This window comes from Balaenoptera physalus (assembly GCF_965194825.1).
Source record: "Balaenoptera physalus genome assembly, chromosome: 9".
NCBI classification, from domain to species: Eukaryota; Metazoa; Chordata; class Mammalia; order Artiodactyla; family Balaenopteridae; genus Balaenoptera; species Balaenoptera physalus.
In genome coordinates this window covers 60,594,635-60,622,530 of record NC_138888.1, presented here as the reverse complement: position 1 = coordinate 60,622,530, position 27,896 = coordinate 60,594,635, and the positions used below count along the sequence as shown (strand labels likewise).

Below are 27,896 nucleotides of genomic sequence, written 5' to 3'. Positions count from 1 at the left end.
ACTTATTCCAGTGCCCCTCTGAACAGCACGTTTCTGATGGCCTTCGTGAAGGGTATATCCTCTTGACTCTTCTGTGCTTATGTAACATATTCATTCAGCATTCTCACTTCCCTCAGCCTCATTATTCCTTCCTCTACTATCTGCCAGGGCAATATTGGCACTTTTATTTTGCTGAGAGTTTGCCATTATTTTTCACAGACCTCTAAAAGCCACCCAGCAGCAAGGTTGCCCTATTGCCTGGAGTTCTTGCCAGGATGTTAAATTCCATGTCTTTAGAAAGTACATCTAAGGCAATGAATTCTTGCTTATCCAGCTATATGTGGTCCCCTTGATCAAACACCCTCAAAATCCAATCCAAGGGGTCCTCCCTTTACCATTGCCGGAACATGTTAGCTCGTTCTTGCAATTTGTTAAGTGTAGAGTCTCTTTCCTCCCTTATCAGGGATAACACACGCCTGGCCAGGTTATGCTGGGGTTTGACCTTAGTTATTGGGCTGGCAGTCAGAAGAGGAGTTGGGGCAACTCCTGAGGGGGTAACTATTACCTTATGAGAGAGAAGCTTCTGTATCATCTTCTCCTCCAGTGGGAGTACTAGCTCTCACTAAGGAAATATGGGCTATCTTTGCAAGCCCAGAGAGTCCAGGGGTGACCAGAAGTTTGAATAGTCCTCAAGGTCAGCCATCCAGATTTCCCTGTCCCATTTTTCATAAGCTAGGTTTTTCCCACCAGGGCCCTCATCTTTGCACAACAAACTGCCTTGGCTGAGTATTCAAATATGTCTGAAGCTCTGTGCCTCTGGCAGTTAATTCTTTAGCCTGTCACTTAATTGTATTTACACTTCCACTACAGGTGATAAGGGCCTCTTTGTAAGCTAGCACTGAGACTCTCCAGGTTCACACACTTAGCTATAAACTTCTTGTTAACAACCCTCAGTCTCTCATTATCCATCTGAAGAGTGTTCTGCTCTGCTGTCTTTGTATGCGTTGTTTCCCGCCCCCCTATTTTTCAAATGTCTGCATCTTCGCACCTGCTACAGCATTCTGTTCCACTGAGACATTTCCCCAGGTCATCATTGGTAAAATCTTTAGCAATTGAGCTGCTACACTGTGCCAAGGACTATCATACTAACCAGGATGGTTTCCTCTGCACCTGCCAGGTGGTAGGTGAGCCAGTCCCAAAGCTTCATCTTACTGCTCATTTGCTCAGATGAATATTGATGCCACTTGTCTTGTACTTCGGAGAAGTAGACACCAAGATTGGATTAAACATGCAAGTATTTTATTAGAGAAAACACCCCTTTGAGATAAAATAGTGAGGGAAGTGTTTAGCACCTTCAGGCCACAATGTGAGAGAAAGAAGGAAGGTAGTGTCCTTGACAAATGAAATTGTCTAAGGAAGTTTTAGCAAGGGCTTTAGGGAGTCTTCAAGCCAAAGTCAGCTGTCAGAGGAGTCCAGTGTCTCCCAGGAATAGGCATCACTTAATATCCTTGCCATGCTCGGTGATTAGCTAGGAGCAGCCCATGGGAAGTGTGGCCTCAGTGCAAATGCCACAGTGGGTTTCACGGTGCAGCAGTGGGGCCCTTGGTCATTACACTTCCCATAGTGGGAAGTACACAAGGCACATCCTCATGGCTTTCACACAGAGACAGGTGTTTACTTCTGAAGTCCTTTCCTGTTCCCCCTCCATTTTCTTCCTTGTTGGTTATAATTTTTGAATTTAGTGATTGTCTTTGGATTCTTTTCCCTAATATAAACAAATGGAAACAGCAAAGGATTTCCAGTCAGAAGGACCTGGGTTATTACTACCATACTAGAGCATGACTTGAGGACAAGTTAGATGACACCTCTGGTTTGCAATTTCCTCATTTAAAAAATAGTGAAGTAACAAGATTGTGTTGAAAATGAAGGAAACCAGGTCTGTAACTAGACATAATATTATATACTACTTTATTTGTTCTTTGTCTCACTTCCTTTTCCCCTCCCCTAACCTCATGCTCCCTCCACTGGAATGTAAGATCCATGAGTCCCAGGGGCATTTCTGAATCTTTTACTTCTATATGTCTCCAGCATCAGAACTATGCCTGCCACACTTAAACAGTATTTGTTGAGTGGATGAATTAACTTGTTTAGCTTAGTATTTGAGATACAGTAGGTTTCCAATATGTAAAATTTCTCATTTTTCCCCAGAGTCTGAACAAGTACATTTTCCTCCTGTGTATGTTATTGTTATTGTACAAACCAAGAATGAATTTTCTGATAGAAAAAAATTCAAGAAAATGGTGTAAGAAACTTCCATGATGGCCAGAGATTTCTGAGCCCATTTGAACAGTGTTGTGAAAATCATGAATGTGGATAAATCACAGTGATAATTTTGGGGGTTTTATTTTAGAATTTAATCATTTTATAATTTTAGACTATGACTGAATACTGGGATTATTGTTGATATAGAATATTTTATTTCAAACACATTTTTAATTTGCTTCACCATTCAACAAGTACTTCCTACATTTCAGGCACTGTGCTAGACTTTTAAGCTTGCACACATTCAGAAGTAAAGTTGGCTTTAAATACTTCTGGCAAGTTTTCTTAAACAGTAAACTAGAAAAAGACAAATCATTAACAGAATTCTATTCTTGACACAGAACTCTCCTTTATTTGATACAAGTGTATGTTATTGTGCCTGGCTTTCCAGAATGCCCAAGGCCCTGGTTTTTCAAAGGACTGTGAACTTTCTCTCAGTAGTATATCGAAGCACAAGAGTGTATCTTAGCAATAGTAAACAGGTTCCTGTCTAGTGTGTGCTCTAATATAGAGTCTGAGCAGAAAGAAAATCAGGCTAGCACTGTAGATTGTGAAACCCACTGAGCAGGGACCATGTCTAATTCTGTGTTCGGTACTTGATTTTTAAATGAAAGAAAAATGAAACAATTTCATTTCTGACTATTGGAGTTTCTCATTTGAGAAAAATAAAGTTTTCACTAAAGGTTGATAGAAGACTGCACAGCAGGAGTTTGAGACAATATAAAATCTACAAGTTCTTGTGTAATAATTATTCACTTCAGGTTCCTGACTGCTTTAACATATTTACTACCTTCCCTTAAATAGATAACAAATGTTATCAAAAATTTTATTCTCCTTAAAAATGAATAATAGACAAATGTGCTTCAGAATTGATAACTATATTTATTAATTATACCTTGATTAGAGCTTAGAGGTTTTTTCTTCCAGCTTTATTGAGATATAATTGACATACAGCACTGTATAGCTTAAAGTGTACAGCATGATGATTTGACTTACATCATGAAATGATTATCACAAGAAGCTTAGTGAACAACTATCATCTCATATAGATATAAAATTAAAGAAATAGAAAAACAATGTTTCCTTGTGATGAGAACTCTTAAATTTCCTCTTTTAACAACTTTCATATAGAACATACAGCACATTAATTATATTTATCATGTAGTACATTACATCCCTAGTGCTTATTTTACTTGTAACTGCAAGTTTGTACCTTTTGACCACCTTCATCCAATTCCCCCTCCCCCACCCCCTGCCTCTCATAACCACAATCTGATTTCTTTTTCTAGGAGTTTGTTTGTTTGTTTTTGAAGGATCCTTGACCTACAGCACATTTAGTACCTGTTACACACATAATGATTCAATATTTCTCTGTATTTCACAATGATTACCATGGTAAGTCTAGTTACAATATACAACCACACAAAGATATTACATAGTTTTTGACTATAATCCCCACAATGTATATTTCATACCCCTGACATTTATTTTGCAACTGGAAATTTGTACCTCTTAATCTTCCTCACCTATTTCTTTCCTCCCCACACCTCCTCCCCTCTGACAATCACCTGTTTGTTCTCTGAATCTATAATTCTGTTTCTGTTTTGTTATATTTGTTCATTTGTTTTTTAGATTCCACATGTAAGTGAAATCATATAGTATTTGTCTTTCTCTATCTGACTTGTTTCACTTAGCATAATACTCTCTCTATCCATCCATGTTGTCGCAAATGGCAACATTTCATTCGTTTTATAGCTGAGCAGTATTCCATCACACATACACACACGTACCACATCTTCCTTATCCATTCATCTATTGATGAGCATTTAGGTTGCTTCCATATCTTGGCTATTGTAAATAATGTTGCAAAGAACATAGGGGTCCATGTGTCCTTTCTAATTAGTGTTTTCATTTTCTTCAGATGTATGTCCAGGAGTGGAATTGCTGGGTCATATGGTAGTTTTATCTTTAATGTTTTGAGAAATCTTCATACTGTTTTCCATAGTGGCTGCAGCAGTTTACATTCCCACCAACAGTGCACAAGAGTTCCCTTTTCTCTACATCCTCACCAACACTTCTTATTTGTTGTCTTTTGGATAACAGCCATTCTGACAGGTGTGAGGTGATATCTCATTGTGGTTTTGATTTGCATTTCCCTGATGATTATTGATGTTGAGCATCTTTTCATGTGCCTGGGAGCCATCTGTATGTCTTCTTTGGAAAAACGTCTATTCAGATCCTCTATTTTTTAATCAGGTTGTGTTTTTCTTTTTGACGTTGAGTTATATGAGTTCTTTGATATTAACTCTTTATCTTATATATTGTCTGCAAATATCTTCTCCCATTCAGTAGGTCCCCTTTTCATTTTGTTTATAGTTTCCTTCACTGTACAAAAGCTTTTTAGTTTGATGTAGTCCCATTTGTTTATTTTTGCTTTTGTTTCCTTTGCCTGAGGAGACACATCCAAAATAATATTACCAAGACCTGTGTCAAAGAGCTTACTGTATATGTTTTCTTCTAGAAGTTTTATGGTTTCAGGTCTTACATTTAAGTCTTTAATCCACTTTGAATTTATTTTTGTGCATGGTGTTGAGAGAGTGGTAGTCCAGTTTGATTCTTTTGCAAGAAGCTACAAGCTGCCCAGTTTTCCCAACACCACTTATTGAAGAAAATTTTTTTTAAATTCCTTACCGAGTAGTGGTATGTATATTATTGTGGTGAATCTACAATATTTTCCCACTGTTAAAACCTTTTTCTTAGGATAATACACTTTATTAAACTAGCTTTTAAAAAATTATGCTTAAAAAGACAACTTTTTACTACTGAGTAGTATTCCATTGAGTGTATATACCATAATTTGTTTATTCTTTCTTCTGTTAATAGACATTTGGATTGTTTCTAATTGTGGCTGTTATAAATTATATGTTTCTAGTTCAGCTACCATGATCATTTGTATACATATCTTTTTGTAGACATATGTTTTCATTTCTTTTGGATAAACACCTAAGAGTTGAGTTGCTGAGTCATATGATAAGTATTTGTTTAACTTAATAAGAAACTCCAAATTGTTTTCTAAAGTGACTAAACCGTCTTATATTCCCATTGGCAGTATATGAAATTTTGAGTTCCTCCACTTTCTCACCAACACGCGATATCATAAATCTTTTTATTTTTAGCCATTCTGGAGTATATATAATGGCATCCCAAACTGATACACGCAACAACATGGACAAAGCTCAAAAACTTTAAGCTGAGTGAAATAATCATGCACAAAGGAGTATATACTGTATGATTCCACTTACATGAAATTCTAGAAGGCAAATATGATCTGTAGTGACATAGAGCAGATCAATATTTGCTTGGTGCCAGGGATGGGGCTAAAGATTACCTACAAAGCACACAATGCAAAGGAACTTTTGAGGATCATGGAAATAATCTGTATTTTTATTAAAATAGTGTATCAATGTAAATATTTGTTAGAATTCATCAAAATATACACTTAAAATAATACGTCCATAAAATTGATATAATAAGAAACATATTAAACTTGCTTTTGATTATTAGCAAAAAGTCTTAAACATATAAGCTTACTATTAGGAATACAAGGCATTTTAAAAATGTGAAACAAGTATATAGGCAATCCACAAAATCAGGCACTGTGCTTTCCAGGGAAGCATGTCTGTAAAAGCTATCTGAATATCCTGCATTCGGTCAGACTCAATCAAGTCCTTACACCTACAGAGTAAAATTCTAATCAGATGGTCAGTTGAGTCAGGTTATGATATTTCTAATTTACCAAAATATGAGTATTTGTTAATTATTATTAAATTAATACATGTTCTTTATAAAAAACAATGCATGGGAGAAGATTATTCATCATTCCACCACCCAAGGGCAATAATCATTCATATTTTGGAGTATTCCTTTATTTTTAATGCAATTTTTACATGTCTCATATAATATGGTAAGTGATATTTTGTAAGTGCATTTTTTACTCAGTATTATATCATTAACATTTTCCCAAGTCATTAAACATTCCATTAAAATCATTTTAATAACTACATAATAGCTCATCATATGCATGTACCATAATTAACGATTACTCTTTTAATGGCATTTAGGTTTTTTCTAAATAGCAGACACTTTGCCTAGCCCACTGAAATTTCTCCAGAAATTTTATTGAATGAATGAATGAGTCATAAACAATGTTGTGAAGAACATCTTTGTGTCACAATTTTTATATTTTGTGAGAAATTTTAAGATAAATTCCCAGAACTAGAATGTCTGTGGCAAATACATAAAAAATGTTAGAGGTACTGATTCAATTATCAGAAGCTTTTATCTTGGGAGAAAAGACAAAAATGATACTATATGCAGATCTTCAAAAATTAACTAAGGCACAGTTTAAAATAATTAAATGTATTTTAGAGAGTTATGGTTCACTTTCGACTGGCTATTTCTCTTAATGGTGTTTTAGTAAGATCAATTAAAGGTAAAACTGTGACCCTTTTGTTTCTTTCTTTTTTAAAATAACCTCACGGTAGTCCTATCTCTAACAACATCTTTTAGATCATCTCTGATCCTACCACATTATTTAAGTCCACTTTATAAATTCAAGACTTTTTGTCTTGTTTATAGCTTCTGTTCGTACATTTTGCCATTATTGTCTTTTTTCATCCAGTTTGGTCATTATGTAAATTTGTTTCCACTCTGGCACTTACTGAGTAGCAGACACTAAGAAAACACATAACTACTCTGTTGTGGTGATGGTGACAGAGTTGACACTTCCTACTTGGTGCTCTACATTAATCTGCCCTGGCTTATTTTCCCAATGTAGCCTCAAGAATGAAGCCACAATCTCTTTTAGTGTTGATTCCTTTTTACATCTATTTCTCAAAGTCAAACTTTCTCACTACCTAAAGGAGCAGGCCTTAGGCCTTACTGAACACATTTCAGGTCTTGCTAGTCAAGCTGGCCATGAAAGCGAGAGTACTGGCTGATGATCTGCTTCCAAGGCTAGAGCCTTGCTCCGTGCTGGCCCATGCTCCTTCCTATCCTGATCCAGATTTCAGCCCTTAGTGGGAGTGGCTCTGCCTTGTGCAATGATATGGAGCTGGAAAAAAGATTCTCTTGCCATATTGCTTCTAGGACATCAGTCCTTGGAAAGCTCTTCATTTCTTTGTGGTCTTTTCTACTTTCTTCATTTCCAGTTCTCCTCTTCATAATTTGGGGCAGTTGCTTAACATAAAAATATTGTGGTTTATTTTCAAAAGCCTGCTTTCCTGGGAGAGAAGTGTCTATTTTAATACTAACTAGATAATTACATTATGTCATACACCTTGTATAAGTCATGCCTAGGACTTAAATCCATATCCATATGACCAAAATAACCCAACTGGTATGTTTTCTTGATAGTTTGGCGTTATAAGAACCAAATACACATGACGCACACATAGTCTGCCTGGATGACTTTGGTAAAGATGAGTCTGAAAAAAGTAAATAAGATGACTGGAGCAACTTAAATGCCTAAGTGGCAGCATCTCAATATTTTCTATATGTTTCAGTTTAGGAAGGAACATTTATTCTTTCACTTCCTTGAACAGAGTCAAGTTATTTTCTGTTTTATTGAAAATTTAAAATTTTAATGCAGATTTATAAAACCTATGAGAAAAAACTGGCTCACTGTTTCTTTCTGGGTTATGTATTACAACTGAGGTACCAAAATCGGAATGCTTTTGCAGAAAGTCTCAAATATTTTACAAGTCACACTGCTGACATGTGGCAGTGAATAAAGCTGTGATACCTTGAAACCCAATTTAAAGCTTTTTAGACTAATCAATACTGCTCTTCAATTTTAAAAATGCATTTCTCTTCATCACAAATGAGGTGAGAGTTAATATATAAGTGGTTAGTCAAAAAGTATGGCACAGTTCCCCTGGCAACCACCCATTTCCTTGACTCCATTGCTATGCACTGCATGAGGGCGTGTCAGAGCAGCAGGCCAAGTAAGGGTCAAGGGTATGGGGAAAACAGGTGTCGCTCAGACAATTTTACTTGACAGTAGCGAGCACTGAGGTCACTAACCCAGTGGAAGGAAAATAGGCCCAACAACAGTGGCAAGTTGTAGATGTGACATATTTTGCCCTCCATTTTACATTCATTTCCTTTTTGATTCACACTAAATCTTTTCTTTTTCAACAACACGGGGAAGAATGCCTTTGCTTCTGGGCCCTACAAGGACTCAGATCTAAAGATACCTGTGGAATTTTGAAATTTCAAGACAGGACGAAAAATTATATTAAGCCAGTGTTGGATGATTTGGTGATAAATTCTGACTTCCGTCAAGAGGTATAAATAAAATAAAATATACAGACAAATTAGACAATGAAATAACTTTTTTTCTTTTTTCTTTCGGTATAATATGCTTTGGCTTTAATTTTCCTAAAACATGAAATAGACACGATGCTTTATTTTTCATTTGACTTCTTATTTATTTAATTATTTATTTATTTTTTAACATCTTTATTGGAGTATAATTGCTTTACACTGATGTGTTACTTTCTGCTTTATAACAAAGTGAATCAGTTATACATATACATATGTTCCCATATCTCTTCCCTCTTGCATCTCCCTCCCTCCCACCCTCCCTATCCCACCCCTCTAGGTGATCACAGAGCACCGAGCTGATCTCCCTGTGCTATGCAGCTGCTTCCCAGTAGCTATCTATTTTATGTTTGGTAGTGTATATATGTCTATGCCACTCTCTCACTTTGTCACAGCTTACCCTTCCCCCTCCCCATATCCTCAAGTCCATTCCCTAGTACGTCTGTGTCTTTATTCCCGTCTTACCACTAGGTTCTTCATGAACTTTTTTTTCCCCCTTAGATTCCATATATATGTGTTAGCATACTGTATTTGTTTTTCTCTTTCTGACTTACTTCACTCTGTATGACAGACTCTAACTCCATCCACCTCACTACAAATAACTCCATTTCATTTCTTTTTATAGCTGAGTAATATTCCATTGTATATATGTGCCACATCTTCTTTATCCATTCATCCGATGATGGACACTTAGGTTGCTTCCATGTCCTGGCTATTGTAAATAGAGCTGTAATGAACATTTTGGTACATGACTCTTCTTGAATTATGGTTTTCTCAGGGTATATGCCCATTAGTGGGATTGCTGGGTCGTATGGTAGTTCTATGCAGCTGTTTTTCGTTTTTTAAGAAACCTCCATACTGTTCTCCATAGTGGCTGTATCTATTTACATTCCCACCAACAGTGCAAGAGTGTTCCCTTTCCTCCACACCCTCTCCAGCATTTATTGTTTCTAGATTTTTTGATGATGGCCATTCTGACCGGTGTGAGATGATATCTCATTGTAGTTTTGATTTGCATTTCTCTAATGATTAATGATGTTGAGCATTCTTTCATGTGTCTGTTGGCAATCTGTATATCTTCTTTGGAGAAATGTCTATTTAGGTCTTCTGCCCATTTTTGGATTGGGTTGTTTGTTTCTTTGTTATTGAGCTGCATGAGCTGCTTGTAAATTTTGGAGATTAATCCTTTGTGAGTTGCTTCATTTGCAAATATTTTCTCCCATTCTAAGGGTTGTCTTTTGGTCTTGTTTGTAGTTTCCTTTGCTGTGCAAAAGCTTTCAAATTTCATTAGGTCCCATTTGTTTCTTTTTGTTTTTATTTCCATTTCTCTAGGAGCTGGGTCAAAAAGGATCTTGCTGTCATTTATGTCATAAAGTGTTCTGCCTATGTTGTCCTCTAAGAGTTTGATAGTGTCTGGCCTTACACTTAGGTCTTTAATCCATTTTGAGTTTATTTTTGTGTATGGTGTTAGGGAATGTTCTAATTTCATACTTTTACATGTAGCTGTCCAGTTTTCCCAGCACCACTTATTGAAGAGGCTGTCTTTTCTCCACTGTATATGCTTGCCTCCTTTATCAAAGATAAGGTGACCATATGTGCGTGGGTTTATCTCTGGGCTTTCTGTCCTGTTCCATTGATCTATATTTCTGTTTTTGTGCCAGTACCCTACTGTCTTGATTACTATAGCTTTGTAGTATAGTCTGAAGTCAGGGAGCCTGATTCCTCCAGCTCCATTTTTCGTTCTCAAGATTGCTTTGGCTATTCGGGGTGTTTTGTGTTTCCATACAAATTGTGAAATTTTTTGTTCTAGTTCTGTGAAAAATGCCAGTGGTAGTTTGATAGGGATTGCATTGAATCTATAGATTGCTTTGTGTAGTAGAGTCATTTTCACAATGTTGATTCTTCCAATCCAAGAACATGGTATATCTCTCCATCTATTTGTATCATCTTTAATTTCTTTCATCAGTGTCTTATAATTTTCTGCATACAGGTATTTGGTCTCCTTAGGTAGGTTTATTCCTATGTATTTTATTCTTTTTGCTGCAGTGGTAAATGGGAGTGTTTTCTTAATTTCACTTTCATATTTTTCATCATTAGTGTATAGGAATGCAAGAGATTTCTGTGCATTAATTTTGTATCCTGCTACTTTACCAAATTCATTGATTAGCTCTAGGAGTTTTCTGGTAGCATCTTTAGGATTCTCTATGTATAGTATCATGCCATCTGCAAACAGTGACACTTTACTTCTTCTTTTCCGATTTGGATTCCTTTTATTTCTTTGTCTTCTCTGATTGCTGTGGCTAACACTTCCAGAACTATGTTGAATAATAGTGGTGAGAGTGGGCAACCGTGTCTTGTTCCTGATCTTAGTGGAAATGGTTTCAGTTTTTCACCATTGAGGACAATGTTGGCTGTGGGTTTGTCATATATGGCCTTTATTTTGTGGAGGAAAGTTCCTTCTATGCCTACTTTCTGCAGGGCTTTTATCATAAATGGGTGTTGAATATTGTCCAAAGCTTTCTCTGCATTTATTGAGATGATCATATGGTTTTTCTCCTTCAATTTGTTAATATGGGGTATCACGTTGATTGATTTGCATATATTGAAGAATCCTTGCATTCCTGGAATACACCCCACTTGATCATGGTGTATGATCCTTTTAATGTGCTGTTGGATTCTGTTTGCTAGTATTTTGTTGAGGATTTTTGCATCTATGTTCATCAGTGTTATTGGCCTGTAGTTTTCTTTCTTTGTGACATCTTTGTCTGGTTTTGGTATCAGGGTGATAGTGAGCTTGTAGAATGAGTTGCGGAGTGTTCCTACCTCTGCAATATTTTGGAAGAGTTTGAGAAGGATAAGTGTTAGCTCTTCTCTAAATGTTTGATAGAATTCGCCTGTGAAGCCATCTGGTCCTGCGCTTTTGTTTGTTGGAAGATTTTTAATCACAGTTTCAATTTCAGTGCTTGTGATTGGTCTGTTCATATTTTCTATTTCTTCCTGGTTCAGTCTCGGCAGGTTGTGCATTTCTAAGAATTTGTCCATTTCCTCCAGCATGTCCATTTTATTGGCATAGAGTTGCTTGTAGTAATCTCTCATGATTCTTTGTATTTCTGAAGTGTCAGTTGTTGCTTCTTGCTTTTTCATTTCTAATTCTATCGATTTGAGTCTTCTCCCTTTTTTTCTTGATGAGTCTGGCTAATGGTTTATCAATTTTGTTTATCTTCTCAAAGAACCAGCTTTTAGTTTTATTGATCTTTGCTATGGTTTCCTTCATTTCTTTTTCATTTATTTCTGATCTGATCTTTATGATTTCTTTCATTCTGCTAACTTTGGGGGTTTTTTGTTCTTCTTTCTGTAATTGCTTTAGGTGCAAGGTTAGGTTGTTTATTCGAGATGTTTCCTGTCCTTAAGGTAGGATTGTATTGCTATAAACTTCCCTCTTAGAACTGCTTTTGCTGCATCCCATATGTTTTGGGTCGTTGTGTCTCCACTGTCATTTGTTTCTAGGTATTTTTTGATTTCTTCAGTGATCACTTCGTTATTAAGTAGTGTATTGTTTAGCCTCCATGTGTTTGTATTTTTTACAGATCTTTTCATGTAATTGCTATCTAGTCTCATAGTGTTGTGGTCAGAAAAGATGCCTGATATGATTTCAATTTTCTTAAATTTACCAAGGCTTGATTTGTGACCCAAGATATCATCTATCCTGGAGAGTGTTCCATAAGCACTTGAGAAAAATGTGTATTCTGTTGTTTTTGGGTGGAATGTCCTATAAATAAAGTCCATCTTGTTTAATGTATCATTTAAAGCTTGTGTTTCCTTATTTATTTTCATTTTGGATGATCTGTCCATTGGTGAAAGTGGGGTGTTAAAGTCCCCTACTATGATTGTGTTACTGTCGATTTCCCCTTTTATGGCTGTTAGTATTTGCCTTATATTTTGAGGTGCTCCTATGTTGGGTGCATAAATATTTACAATTGTTATATCTTCTTCTTGGATCGATCCCTTGATCATTATATAGTGTCCTTCTTTGTCTCTTGTAATAGTCTTTATTTTAAAATCTATGTTGTCTGATATGAGAACTGCTACTCCAGCTTTCTTTTGATTTCCATTTGCATGGAATATCTTTTTCCATCCTCTCACTTTCAGTCTGTATGTGTGCCTAGGTCTGAAGTGGGTCTCTTGTAGACAGCATATATATGGGTCTTGTTTTTGTATCCATTCAGCCAGTCTGTGTCTTTTGGTGGGAGCATTTAATCCATTTACATTTAAGGTAATTATTGATATGTATGTTCCTATTCCCAATTTCTTTGGGAATGTTTTGGGTTTGTTATTGTAGGTGTTTTCCTTCTCTTGTGTTTCTTCCCTGGAGAAATTCCTTCACATTTGTTGTAAAGCTGGTTTGGTGGTGCTGAACTCTCTCAGCTTTTGCTCGTATGTAAAGGTTTTAATTTCTCCATCAAATCTGAATGAGATCCTTGCTGGGTAGAGTAATCTTGGTTGTAGGTTTTTCTCCATCATCACTTTAAATATGTCCTGCCACTCCCTTCTGGCTTTCAGAGTTTCTGCTGAAAGATCAGCTGTTAACCTTATGGGGATTCCCTTGTGTGTTATTTGTTGTTTTTTCCTTGCTGCTTTTAATATGTTTTCTTTATATTTAATTTTTAATAGTTTGATTAGTATGTGTTTTGGCGTGTTTCTCCTTGGCTTTATCCTGTATGGGACTCTCTGTGCTTCCAGGACTTGATTAACTATTTCCTTTCCCATATTAGGGAAGTTGTCAACTATAATCTCTTCAAATATTTTCTCAGTCCCTTTCTTTTTCTCTTCTTCTTCTGGGACCCCTATAATTCGAATGTTGGTGTGTTTAATGTTGTCCCAGAGGTCTCTGAGACTGTCTCAGTTCTTTTCATTATTTTTTTCTTTATTCTGCTCTGCAGTAGTTATTTCCACCATTTTATCTTCCAGGTCACTTGTCCGTTCTTCTGCCTCAGTTATTCTGCTATTGATCCCTTCTAGAGTATTTTTAATTTCATTTATTGTGTTGTTCATCGTTGCTTGGTTCCTCTTTAGTTCTTCTACGTCCTTGTTAAATGTTTCTTGCATTTTGTCTATTCTATTTCCAAGATTTTGGATAATCTTTACTATCATTATTCTGAATTCTTTTTCAGGTAGACTGCCTATTTCCTCTTCATTTGTTAGGTCTGGTGTGTTTTTACCTTGCTCCTTCATCTGCTGTGTGTTTTTCTGTCTTCTCATTTTGCTTATCTTACTGTGTTTGGGGTCCCCTTTTCGCAGGCTGCAGGTTCGTAGTTCCTGTTGTTTTTGGTGTCTGTCCCCAGTGGCTAAGGTTGGTTCAGTGGGTTGTGTAGGCTTCCTGGTGGAGGGGACTAGTGCCTGTGTTCTGGCGGATGAGGCTGGATCTTGTCTTTCTGGTGGGCAGGTCCACGTCTGGTGGTGTGTTTTGGGGTGTCTGTGGCCTTATTATGATTTTAGGCAGCCTCTCTGCTAATGGATGGGGCTGTGTTCCTGTCTTGCTAGTTGTTTGGCATAGGGTGTCCAGCACTGTAGCTTGCTGGTCGTTGAGTGAAGCTGGGTCTTGGTGTTGAGATGGCGATCTCTGGGAGATTTTCACCGTTTGGTATTATGTGGAGCTGGGAGGTCTCTTGTGGACCAGTGTCCTGAAGTTGGCTCTCCCACCTCAGAGGCACAGCCCTGATGCCTGGCTGGAGTACCAAGAGTCTTTCATCCACACGGCTCAGAATAAAAGGGAGAAAAAATAGAAAGAAAGAGGATAAAATCAAATAAAGTAAGATAAAATAAAATTAAGTTATTAAAATAAAAAAATAATTATTAAGAGAAAAAAAATTTTTAAGTAAAAAAAAAAAAAAAAATGTACGGACAGAACCCTAGGACAAATGGTGAAAGCAAAGCTATACAGACAAAATCTCACACAAAAGCATACACATACACACTCACAAAAAGAGGAAAAGGGGAAAAAATAATATATCTTGCTCCCAAAGTCCACCTCCTCAATTTGGGATGATTCGTTGTCTATTCAGGTATTCCACAGATGCAGGTACATCAAGTTGTTTGTGGAGCTTTAATCCGCTGCTCCTGAGGCTGCTGGGAGAAATTTCCCTTTCTCTTCTTTGTTCGCACAGCTCCTGGGGTTCAGCTTTTGATTTGAACCGCCTCTGCGTGTAGGCCGCCTGAGGGCGTCTGTTCCTGCTCAGACAGGACGGGGTTAAAGGAGCAGCTGCTTCGCGGGCTCTGGCTCACTCAGGCCGGGGGGCGGGGGTGGGGCGCACGGAGGCGGGGCGAGTCTGTGGCGGCAGAGGCCGGCGTGACGTTGCAGCAGCCTGAGGTGCGCATTCCTTCTCCCGGGGAAGTTGTCCCTGGATCACGGGACCCTGGCAGTGGCGGGCTGCACAGGCTCCCGGGAGGGGAGGTGTGGATAGTGACCTGTGCTTGCACACAGGCTTCTTGGTGGCGGCAGCAGCAGCCTTAGCATCTCCTGACAGTCTCTGGGGTCCGCGCTGATAGCAGCGGCTCGCGCCCGTCTCTGGAGCTCATTTAGGCAGCGCTCTGAATCTCCTCTCCTCGCGCACCAGGAAACAAAGAGGCAAGAAAAAGTCTCCTGCCTCTTCAGCAGCTCCAGACCTTTTCCCGGACTCCCTCCCGGATAGCTGTGGTGCACTAACCCCTTCAGGCTGTGTTCACGCCAACAACCCCAGTCCTCTCCCTGTGATCCGACCGAAGCCCGCCCTCAGCTCCCAGCCCCGCCCGCCCCGGCGGCTGAGCAGACAAGCCTCTCGGGCTGGTGAGTGCTGCTTGCTTGGCGCCGAGCCTCTGTGCGGGAATCTCTCCGCTTTGCCCTCCGCACCCCTGTTGCTGTGCTCTCCTCCGTGGCTCCGAAGCTTACCCCCTCCGCCACCCACAGTCTCCGCCTGCGAAGGGGCTTCCTAGTGTGTGGAAACCTTTCCTCCTTCACGGCTCCCTCCCACTGGCGCAGGTACCGGCCCTATTCTTTTGTCTCTGTTTTTTCTTTTTTCTTTTGCCCTACCCAAGTACATGGGGAGTTTCTTGCCTTTTGGGAGGTCTGACGTCTTCTGCCAGCGTTCAGTGGGTGTTCTGTAGGAGCAGTTCCACGTGTAGATGTATTTCTAATGTATCTGTGGGGAGGAAGGTGATCTCCGCCATCTTACTCTTCCGCCATCTTCTCTCCAGCCCCGACTTCTTATTTACTTGTTTTTCATTTTCTTCTAATTTCTATTTCTCTCTCTCTCTATCTTTCACACTCAGACTCACTTATATACACACACACACACACACACACAACCACATTTCCTTCTTTGAATAAAGGAGCAGGTTTTATACAATGTTTCAAGATTTTTATTTCAAGAGTATTGCTTCTCTTGAAAGTTTGGCACATTTTATAATATTCCTTGAAAAATAGCTGTAAGTCATGTTTCTACTTGATGCTTACTGCACAAAATTAAAATACTCCTGCTTTTTACTGTATTTATCAATTTCTTTTAAAGTAGCAGTCCTCTATAAAGGTGCCATCAGGAGGCATTGTGACATTAAATAATTTTGTAAAATGTCATAAAAAGTAGATATTTCACTAGATACTCCTAATAATATTTTATAGCTCATGTAGTTGGCATCCTTCTAATACTCTAGAGTATTTATGAAGACAACTGGGAATTAATTTACAAGTATTGAGTTTAAACCCACTATAGCATATTGTATTGCTTGTGTAATACCAGTATCAATGAAAAAAAAATGTTAAAGAGTGTATCAAGATGCAAATGGTAGTTAAAAAAATATCATGATGTACTGTGATGAAATGGTAATGTTATGAATATCTGTTGGTATATTCTAGCAATTAAAAGAATCTGTTTTTTGTAAATGCAATTGATACATTTAATACACATCTGTCAGATTCAGACCTGAAAAGCTAAGGGAAAAAATAAAGGCAATGACAGTGGATTTTTTATATTTATAAGGAAATGTTATATGGATCAATTTGTAAACTTGCTTCTTTTTTAATAAAATGAGAAATATCAATTGTTTTCCATAAAACAGGCTTTACTTTTACATTTGACATTAGTTCATACATGTTTCTTTGTTTTACTTTTCAGGCTCAACTTTCCTGCATAATTAAGAATTTGCAGCTTCGTAATGCCATGAACCACATCTGCACTGAAATCAATTATCTATTTGGTAAGTGAGGCAGAAAATATTTGATAAATATTTTTTATCTGCAGTAACTCTAATGTTCACAATATATCTATGATTTTATTGAAGATCTTAAGAAAATTTCTAAGTATCCCTTAACATTATTTTGTTCAAACTGCTTTGTATTCTGGCAAGGTAGGGGACCTGCTTTTATGGATATGTTTAATCCATTGTGTTTAAAAATAGGAAGTCTGATATGCTGCCATTCTTAAACAAAAAGTAGGAAAAGACTGAAAATACATGCATTTGTATAATCCATTTTTGAATCTAGCACTTTAACTTTTTATCAAAGTCAAGCTCAAAGCAAAATACTTCTAATTGATCACATGGAAAAATTAAACCTCACTTGTCTTAGTATGTTCTGGCTTCTATAACAGAATACCACAGACCAAGTACCTTATAAACATGGAAATTTACTTCTCATAGTTCTGTGGGCTGGGAAGCTCAAGAGTAAGGCGCTGGCAGTTTTGTTTTCTGGTTCAGGTTCATAGAGAGTCGTCTTTTCACAGTATCCTCACATGGCAGAGCAGCAAGGTCTCTGGGGTCTCCTTTATAAGGGCCCTCATCCCATTCATGAGAGCTCCTCCCTCATGACCTAATCACCTCCCAAAGCCCTGCCTCCAAATACCAACATATTGGGGATTTGGTTTCAACATATGAATTTTTTTTTGGGGGGGGGGGGCACAAACATTCAGCCTATAGTATCATTCTATGTTAATATTTCTTTCATCACTTAATTTTATAAAGATTAGGAATTTAGCAGCCCAGGACGTTTTACTTCAACTGTTCATCCAATCTTCCTTAGAGAGTAAGAACTTCCCAAACACCTAAGTATTCTCTTGTTATACTTGGCCCTTGGCCTCTGTTTTTCCCTTTAGCATTTTCTATTAATAATTTTTTTTTTTTTTTTTACTGAAGACTGAAAAATAAAATTGAATGCAATTTTAATCTTTGATAATATCAAATGTATAAAATTCCTCAGTATATTATTGTCATTAGTTAAATCTTTACAAAAATGGTGACAAAGCAGTGAGCAACAGTTTAAAAAGCATTTAGAAAGATTGTGAAGAAATTAATCCAAGACATTAGGATATAGAAACAAAGTGTAAGAAAACAAAAGTTTGAGAAAGAGAAAACACAATAAAATGTAAAAGAATTAAAATTGAGTGCTAATCATTTATTCAATATTATTGAACAACTATTCTGTTCTAAAAGCTGATCTGTTTCTGATTTGCCACTAATCACTTTGTATTGAAAATATTTGGTATTAAATATTTTTATATCAAAATAATGGCTTTGATATAAAAATATTTATAAGTAGAAAATTTCTAATATAGAAAAATGTCTAAATAAAAAAAATTTTTTAATCTTTAATAATATCCTCAAGTACAAAACATTACTAACATTTAGCATCTTGTCTTTTTTCTGTGCACATAAACTGTTTTTACTGAATTGCAAATCTTCTAAATATTGAGCTGTATACTCTACTTTTAAAAGTTAACTTAGTTTTTTATTATTTTCCATTATATTAAATATCTAAAATATGATTTTAAATGACTCTATGATATTTCAGCAAGTGTAGGTACCAAAATTTATTTAATATTTCCCCTACTCTTGGGCATTTAGGTTGTTCACTGTGTTTTGTTGCTTTAGGTGATGTTACAGTCAATATTCTCATTCACAAATCTTTGGTTTGCTTCACCACGTTTCCACAGAATAAATCCCCAAAAGTGTAACTATGGGTGTAAAATTGATATCCAGCAAAATTATGTCAACTTAAATGTCTACCAGTAGTTTGAAATTATGCCTAATTCTTGGTTCCTCCTCACCTGACTAAGTATAATACTGAAAAAAAAAAGGTTATTACTTGAGAAATCTTTGCCACTATAATGGATGAAAACAGAGTATTTTGTTTTAATTTGCATTTATTTGATTACAAACGTGGTTGAATATTTTTCATATGCTTATTAAACATTCCTTCTCATATCATAGTAACTCTTTTGAACTATTAGTTGTTTTTTCTTATTGATTACAAAGAACTTTTTACATGTTAATATTATAAATCTCTTTTTAATTTGTAACATTTCCTCAAACACTGTTTGCCTTTTATTGTTCTTTATATATATTTAACTTACTTAATATTGACCAAACTCAAATCCTTGGAGTTTTCTATCATAATTTTTTTTAAAAAATGTTTTTACTGAAGTATAGTTGATTTACATGTCATGTTAGTTTCAGGTGTACAGCAAAGTGATTCAGTTGTATGTATATATGTATAGGAAAAAGAATATATATTTTTTCAGATTCTTTTCCTTTATAGGTTATTACAAAATACTGAGTATAGTTCCCTGTGCTATACAGTAGGTTCTTGTTAGTTATCTATTTTATATATAGTAGTGTGCATATGTCAATCCTGAACTCCTGATTTATCCCTCCCTCACCCCTTTCCCCTTTGGTAACCATAAGTTTGCTTTCTGTGTCTGTGGATCTATTTCTATTTTGTATATACATTCATTTGTATCTTTTTTTAAGATTCCACATATAAGCAATATAATTGATATTTGTCTTTCTCTGTTTGACTTGCTTCACTTAGTATGATAATCTCTAGGTGCATCCATGTTGCTGCAAATGGCATTATTTCATTCATTTTTATGGCTGAGTAATATTTCACCATTTATATATATATACCACATCTTCTTTATCCATTCATCTGTCAATAGACATTTAGGTTGCTTCCATGTTTTTGCTATTGTAAGTAGTGTTGCAATGAACATTGGGATGCATGTACCTTTTCGAATTATGATTTTCTCTGGATATATGCCCAGGAGTGGGATTGCAGGATCATAAGGTAGCTGTATTTTTAGATTTTAAAGGAACCTCCATATCGTTCTCCCTAGTGGCTCTACCAATTCACATTCCCACCAACAGTGTAAGGAGGTTCCTTTTTCTTTACACCCTCTCCAGCGTTTATTATTTGTTCATTTTTTGATGATGTCCTTTCTGACTGGTGTGAGATGATACCTCATTGTAGTTTTGATTTGCATTTCTCTAATAATTAGTGATGTTGAGCATCTTTTCATGTGCCTTTTGGCCATCTATATGTCTTCTTTGGAGAAATGTCTATTTAGATCGTCTGCTCATTTTTTTGATTGTGTTCTTTGTTTTTTTAATATTGAGCTGTATGAGTTGTTTGTATATTTTGGAGATTAATCTCTCGTCAGTCACATCATTTGCAAAGATTTTCTCCCATTCTGTAGGTTGTCTTTTTGTTTTGTTTACAGTTTCTTTTGCTGTGCAAAAGCTTTTAAGTTTAGTTAGGTCCCGTTTGTTTATTTTTGCTTTTATTTTCATTACTCTAAGAGATGGATCCAAAAAGATATTGCTGCAATTTATGTCAATGAGTGTTCTGCCTGTGTTTTCCCCTAGGAGTTTTATAGTATCCAGTCTTACATTTAGGTCTTTAATGCATTTTGAGTTTTTTTAATGTATGGTGTTAGAGAATGTTCTAATTTCATTCTTTTACACGTAGCTGTCTAGTTTTCCCAGCACCACTTATTGAAGAGACTGTCTTTTCTCCATTGTACATTCTTGCCTCCTTTGTCAAAGATTAATTGACCATAGGTGCATGGGTTTATTTCTGGGCTTTCTATCCTGTTCCATTGAGCTATATGTCTGTTTTTGTGCCAGTACTATGTTGTTTTGATTACTGTAGCTTTGTAGTATAGTCTGAAGTCAGGGAGCCTGATCATAATTTTTTGATTTGCCCTTATTTTTGGAGTCTGTCCCCATCTAGAGAACTGAGAGATAAACTGATAGAATTTTCATCTACTTTTTATTTTATCATCTAACACTTTAATCCTTATAGAATAATTTTGGATTATGATGTGACTTATGTCACTATTCTTCTAGTGACTTTTGCAGGTAAACTTCAGGATCATTTTGCCATTTGCTTTAAAAAAAAAATCAATCTATTAAAATAAATAGGATATCAAGTTCAGGAAATTTCTCTTTCAGATTTTGACTAGAATTGCATTACTATCTAAATTAATTTTAAGAAAGAATTGATACCATTTAAAATTTTACTATTATATCCAAGAGCAATTTATGTCTCTATTTAAATATTTGTTAAGTTGTGGTGATATACAATTTTAAAACTATAACATAGTAATATGTATTTTATATGATATATTTATATTACCACATAGTATAGAGTATATATCATATACTTCATCTTACTATATATAATTTAGTAATATAAAGCTTTAAATTTAGTAATAAAACTAAATTATTAGGTTTGGGTTTAAACTATTTATCATTGTTTTATTATTTTATTGACATTGAAATTCATTATATGTAAATTTTATAACTGATTATTAAAGGTATTAGGGGAGAGATTAAAAGGGGAAAATAGCACCATGTTTAAAACTTAGACTTTTTATTCAAATGTACCCAGTTTTGAATCTTGACTTTGGAAAAATGTATATTTCTGGTAAAATGATATACCATACCAAGAATTGTTTTATCCACATATGAAGGTGGGAGAAAGATACATGCAAATATATTCAAATGGGTAAATTAACTGTCTGGGAATGTGTAATAAAAATGCTAAATTAAGACTTGAAAAAGAACTAATATTCTGCACAGGAAATTTTAATTATAATATTAAATTAAAAATATGTAACTATCTCAACAAAATCTAGAGGTTAAGCTTGAAAGTGAGGATGAGCAGGTGAGGTAATTAAGAAAGTAAAATTTTCCAAACCTCTCCTGTTCATGTGAATGGGAAAAGAGAAAAACATGAAGAAATGAATTTATTCCTCTGAACTAATCTTACTGCAGTGAGGAAAAAGTCTTGGGGAAAAGAAAGTGAAGCATTTTGATGTACATAAGAGTTGGGAAATACCTAGCATTTTCTTTTCTAATCATGATAGAGAAATATGTGCCTGATTATGCTAATACAATAAGGACGATGACATCAATCAAATGGTAACTAATAGTATTACTTTCAAATTTACAAGGATAAAATTGAATGAAAACAATATACATTAAAGATATGCATCCCAAATATGTAAAATACACTTAAAAATCAATAATAAAAGAATAATTATTTAAAATGAAAGGATTTTAACCCTTTAAAATTAGTTTTAAAAAATTGAACAGAACATTCACCAAATAGAATATACAAGCTAATAAGAATATGGAAATTTGATCGACATTTTTTTCCACCAGAGAAATGCAAATAATTGAAACTCAGTGGACCATTCCCTCACACCTATTAGAAGAACAAAAAAACAAAAAAAAGAAAAAAAGAAAAAGAAAATAAAAGAAACAAAAGTTGACAATGCCAATTATTAGCAAAGTTTTAGAGCAATAGGTACTTTCTTAAATTTCTAGTGGAAGTAGAAGACCTAGGAAAACTATTTGGCAATTTCAATCCTATATGTTTATGAAATGAACTAAAAACATATATTTATACAATACTTGTGCAAGGATATACATAGCAGCTTTATTCATGGCATATAAAACCTGAAATCAACAAAATGAGTCATAATATGTGAATTTGTAAACAAACTATGATGTACTCATACAATGAATTACTACTCAGCAGTATAAAAGTTACAAATTACTGAAACATCCAAAAATATGGATGAATCTCTAAAAAGAAGAATTTTTTTTTTTTCTGCTAAGGAGAGGCTACATACAAATGCCAGACACAAAAGAGTACTTTCTGTATTCTGAGGATATGGAAATGTTCTATTACTTGATCAATGTTGTGGTTACATGGATGTATGTATTTGTCAACTAGGACACATGTAAGAGTATTAACTAGAGAACTATTAACCCATCTCATTTATTAGTCTTGAGTTAATATGGTAAAATGTTAATTCTTCAAATATTGATTATTAAATTTAATGAAATTCCAATAGAACTCAAACAGAACTATTATGGGAATTGGATAAAATGATCTTAAACTATATGTGGAAGACTAAATAAATAGGAGTGTAAGTAGAAGGAATTAATTAATAAATTGGACTACTATAATACAACATGTACAAAATAAATTCTAGATGGTTTTTAAAAGAGTCTGCACAAATATCTGAGATTGTATATACAATCTGGGTTTCTGTGAGAGGTCTTCTTAAGCAAGAATGGAAATCCAGTTACCAAAAAAGAGAATAGATAAGCATGTTTGATAATATAAAAATGAAAACTTTGTATAGCAAAAGATTTCCAAAATTTGAGAAGCAATATGAAGTTAGAATAAGAGAAATGAGGACCTCATTTACAGTGTTTCTAATCATGCTCACTAGAATATTATATATTAGCTTTGAACAAATTATTTAATTATTATAATTAGATGAAAGTTTTCAACTCAAATTAAGTTATTATTCATTCATTTAATTTATTCAACAAATATGTTTTGGGCACCTATTATATTCTAGCCATGTCCTAGTTGCTGAAGATACAGCAGTAAATAGAACCAAAGAGAGAAAACCAGCTCTCATGGAACTCACATTCTAAATAAGTAAAATTAATAGATAATAAGTAAAATATATAATAAATAATGAGTAAGATAATAAATAAAATAAGTAAAATAGGTGTTAAAGAAAATAATATGTAAAATATATAGTATGTTAGAGAGTGATTAGTGGTGCAAAACCAGAGTAGTGATATAGGAAGTATGTCGTGTGTGTGTGTGTGTGTGCACAATTTTAGACAAGGTGTCCAGGGAGTTGCTCATTGAGAAGGTGACAGATGACCAAAGACCTGAAGGAAAGGAAAAAGCAAATCACATGAATATTGAAGTCCAGATTATAGAGGAATAGGAAACAGCAAATTTGAAGGCAGTGAGCTGGGAGCATGCTCGTTTGTTTGAGAATAACAGAGAAGCCAATGTGGTTATAGGGGCAATGAGCTGAGTTGGCAGGGTAGGGAAGGTTTAGGTAACAAGCCCAAAGAGGTAATAGGGGTCCAAAACAGGACCTTATACATTATGAAGTCTTTGGCTTTTACTGTGAGTAGGAAAGGGAAATTTGAGCATAAAAGTGTAATAGTATATTTTACCTTATCATGGAATTGCTCTGGCTGCAGTGAGGCATAGACTATAGGGGGCAATGAAGGAGCAAAGAGAACAGCTGAAAGTTTTTGTAATAATCTAGATGGGAGATAATGGTGGTTTGATTTGAGGTAGCAATGGATTTGAAAACTGTCAAATATTACCTATAGCTGAAATACAATAGATGGCAAGAGTTGACCACTAGATTTGGCAAAATAGAGTTCATTGGTGATCTAGTTTTGGTGTAGTGGATAGTGGCAAAAACTTTTTGGAGTGTTTCAAATGGAAATGGGAGGAGAAAATGAGAGTAGGTGTCTTTAAAGGAGGAATTCTGCTGTAAAAGGAAGGACAGAAATTGGACAGAAGTTGGAAAGGGAAATGGGGCCCAGAGATGGAAGAGCTGTAGAGAAAATAAGATGAGTTATATGAGAAAGAGGAAAGTACTGTTTGAATAATAAAATTGATTAGGCCATATCTGATGGAATCCAATGGCCAAATGGAGGAGTTGGCCTTATGTGGTAGTAAGGACAAGTCATCCACAGTAATAGAAGAAAAGGCAAAATATATAGTCACTAAAGCAGGTTGCTAGAATTATGAAGAAAGTGGGATAAGCTTGTGGAAATTCTCTTCTATGTGTTTTTACTTTCCCAGTCATTGCTGTGAGTGAATATGGGGGAGGAAATACTGGAGAACTGGAGGAGGTGGAGGTGTGAAGAAGTCATCTTTCTAGGTGATGGAGAGAGTGGAATGAATGAAAATATGGTATCATTGAGCACTGAGAACACAACTGAGGTTTGTGATTATAAATGTAAAGAGAGTTCAGAAAGCACTGGGTATGTGTGTCTGTGTGTCTGCATGTGTTTCTCCAGTTTCATTCAGTACAAACATAAGTGCCAGAATAGGCAGAGTTGAATCTATCCAGGTTGGTGGTTTTTCCATCCGGTACAATGAATTAAAAGAGGAGCGAGGGAGTTGGAAGTGTATGTGAGGGAGAAAATATAACTGGCTGAGGAAGTTAGCTGTGTAAGGAGGGAAGTGGGGACATGAAGGTGATTAGGACCATGATAATCAAGTAGAATCAATGGGTTATAGGTCCTCTGAGGTCAAGGGTTGTTGAAAATGGGGTTTAAGAGAGTGAGCTGAAAACATTAGGTGTGGTAGTTACAGATTGACAAAATCAACACGGGGTTACAGAAGAAAACAGCTGGAATTCTCACAAAGTTTAAACAGAAAAATAATATCTTTGTTGATATTCATGAAAGTTCCAGTTCAGTAGTTTGTTTTGGACATAGGTTCCAAGAGATTCTTTGCACAATATTGAGTTGTGCTACTCAATATTGAGCTCCTTCAAAAAACCTGCTCAATGTACTATTAATCCAGCATAGATCTATTTTTATCATTTTTTCCTAAATCATTTTAGGAGCCATTGATATAATTTTTGAGGGTGACATCATTTTATGACCTCTGAGTATGAGTTTATTTTATATACCTTGAAAGTATTCCTTTCAAGTTTCAATACCCATTTGCTACATATATTTATCTATACATTTTTGTCTATGTCTATGTATGTGTATATACAACAACCCAGGGGATTAGGGGGGCCAACCCTCTGTGTAATTAAGAATCCAAGTATAACTTTTCAGTCAGCCCTCCCTATGTATCCGTGGTTCCACATCCAGGGATTCAACCAACCGATGATCAAGTAGTTCTGTAGTATTTACTATTGGAAGAAAAAAAAAAAACGCATTTAAGTGGAGCTGCGGAGTTCAAACCCGTGTTGTTCAAGGGTCAACTATCTATCTATCTATCATCTATCTATCTATCTATCTATCTATCTATCTATCTATCTATCTATCTATACCTTTTATGATTGATAATATTTTGTAACATTAATTCTGAAACTCATATTCAAATACTGAAACATCTTTAAAAACATATGTTCCTGCAAAATAGCCCTTTCTATCTACTCTCATCTGCTTACAGTGGTTCATTTTTCTACTCTGTTCACTTTACATCCTTCACATGTGTCTTGTAAGGTTTCAATACCAGAATGTCAATCCTAATCTAACATTTGTTTTTGGCTATTGAAGCCATCATGTAGATCTTCTGTTTTTAGAGAACTTAAAGTCATTTTGTTATGCTATAAATGTTTGCACAAACAAAGATTTCTGTAAGCATTGTTAGAGTTATTTTTTTCTATAAAGTTTTAATTTATACTAAACTCCTGTTTCCTCTATGCACATGACCTCTAAAAAGAAAAACCTCTTTAGAATTTCATAGTTCCATAGGGAGGAGGGAACTTAGATTGCTTGGTTTAACATTTTGCATACTCTATGCAAGATGATAATAAATGTTCTATTTGTTGTATACTCTATTTTCCTATAAGGCAGAAATGAAATATATTAGCATGTTAAAGATTCTGGGAAGTCCTGTAGTAAAGAAATCTGACCAAATTTGATATAGCTTTTCCCAAATATATTTGATATAAAAATATTATCCATCTTCCTTTTTTTCTGAACACCTATTAATTTCTCATTGAAGGAACGCTTCTCAGAACTGTTTGAGAAATACTGTTCTCCCTTTAGATGAGTAAACAGAGACATGGTATATTGATAGTTTTTTTTCTAAAGTTAAATGTCTATTTATTGGCAGAAATGATCAGAACTAATTTGGACTCCCAATTAAGTGCTCTTTCTTCCTGCCATTTGTCTTCTGGTACTTTCTTATCCCCAGTGCCATGCTGAGCCATATTGGAGCCTGAAGCAAAAGGAAAAATCTGTAACACTAATCCTGTCTTTATTTAAAATACTGATATTTTGTTTACCATTGATTTATCTGTATAAATTTTAATTAAGAAAAATATCGTTAAAAATATTATGTATCTTGATTACTGAGTTTTTTGTTGCCCTTTATATTTTGTGCTGGAGAGAGGTCATTTGCCTAACTAGACATGGCTTGGATTGTCCCAACAAAACTACATGTATCTCTAGATTTGGAATATCCAAATCATTCCATATTCCAAATTATTTAAAAGCATGATGAACTAGTCAAGTCTCCACATCAAAACGCAACCTTTGGTGGCTCCCATTCTTCACATTTATAGATAGAAATGTACCAACTATCTTCCGCCCTCTTATTCCTGAGAATTTTAGAGTGTCTCTCCAATTTTTTGGTATATTAATTTATAAATAATATGTAGATTATAGCGTACTTTCTGAAAGTCTGCAATTTTAATTAAATTATAATTAACAACCCAAATCTTCCATTAACCAGTTCCTATGTACAAGGGAATCAGCTTGGGGCTGAGATTACATCTACTAGTTCCACTTCATGAAAATGCATGTCACTAGCTCAGTGAACTCTAATATTACAGCATTTCCCAAAATGTGTTTCAGAGAAGGGGACGTTAATAGATTCAGGGGAGAAAAAATAATATAGTCATAAAATTAACTAGTTGGATAAAGATCTTAAGGAAACTAAAATGGGTCTTTATTTCAGGACTTTTCAGAGCCTTTAATATGCTAATGTCCTTCAGGCATATACAAAGAACTTAGAATGCACTGTTTTTAAAACGTATCTAACTGCAGAATATATATATATATATATCTGAATGTGTGTGAGCTTTTGCATAGAACATCTGTCATGGCACTATTGTTTCACAGATATCTTTGGAAAGTGCATCTCTAATAGACTAGTCAAGATGGGATTTTCTTTTATAGAAAGTATTTTTTAGATGATGTGTAATTCAGTGTTCAGTGATACCACTTTATCTTCCAGTAATGGTTGACTTATCCCAAAGATCAGCCGAGACTCTTCTTGGGCATGGGAGAAATATTGAAAATTAATTAACTGTTTTACCAAGTGGCCATTTATGAGAATAGATTTTAATTTTCTGATCAATACGCCAACC

The 27,896-nt window shown here is 35.3% G+C and overlaps 1 protein-coding gene across 5 annotated transcripts in view; it reads left to right on the top strand.

Annotated features, from left to right (window-relative positions):
* Nucleotides 1-27,896, top strand: part of LOC309667153 (uncharacterized protein) — a 727,466-nt gene that overhangs the window by 276,959 nt on the left and 422,611 nt on the right. For all 5 annotated transcript variants that reach the window (XR_014267557.1, XR_014267558.1, XR_014267559.1 and 2 more), the window contains one exon: nucleotides 16,833-16,914. Coding sequence is in view for 1 of the 5 variants with exons in the window: in XM_082475482.1 (XP_082331608.1) it covers nucleotides 16,878-16,914 (37 nt within the window). In the remaining 4 variants the exon portion in view is untranslated. The remainder of the gene's footprint in view (nucleotides 1-16,832; nucleotides 16,915-27,896) is intronic.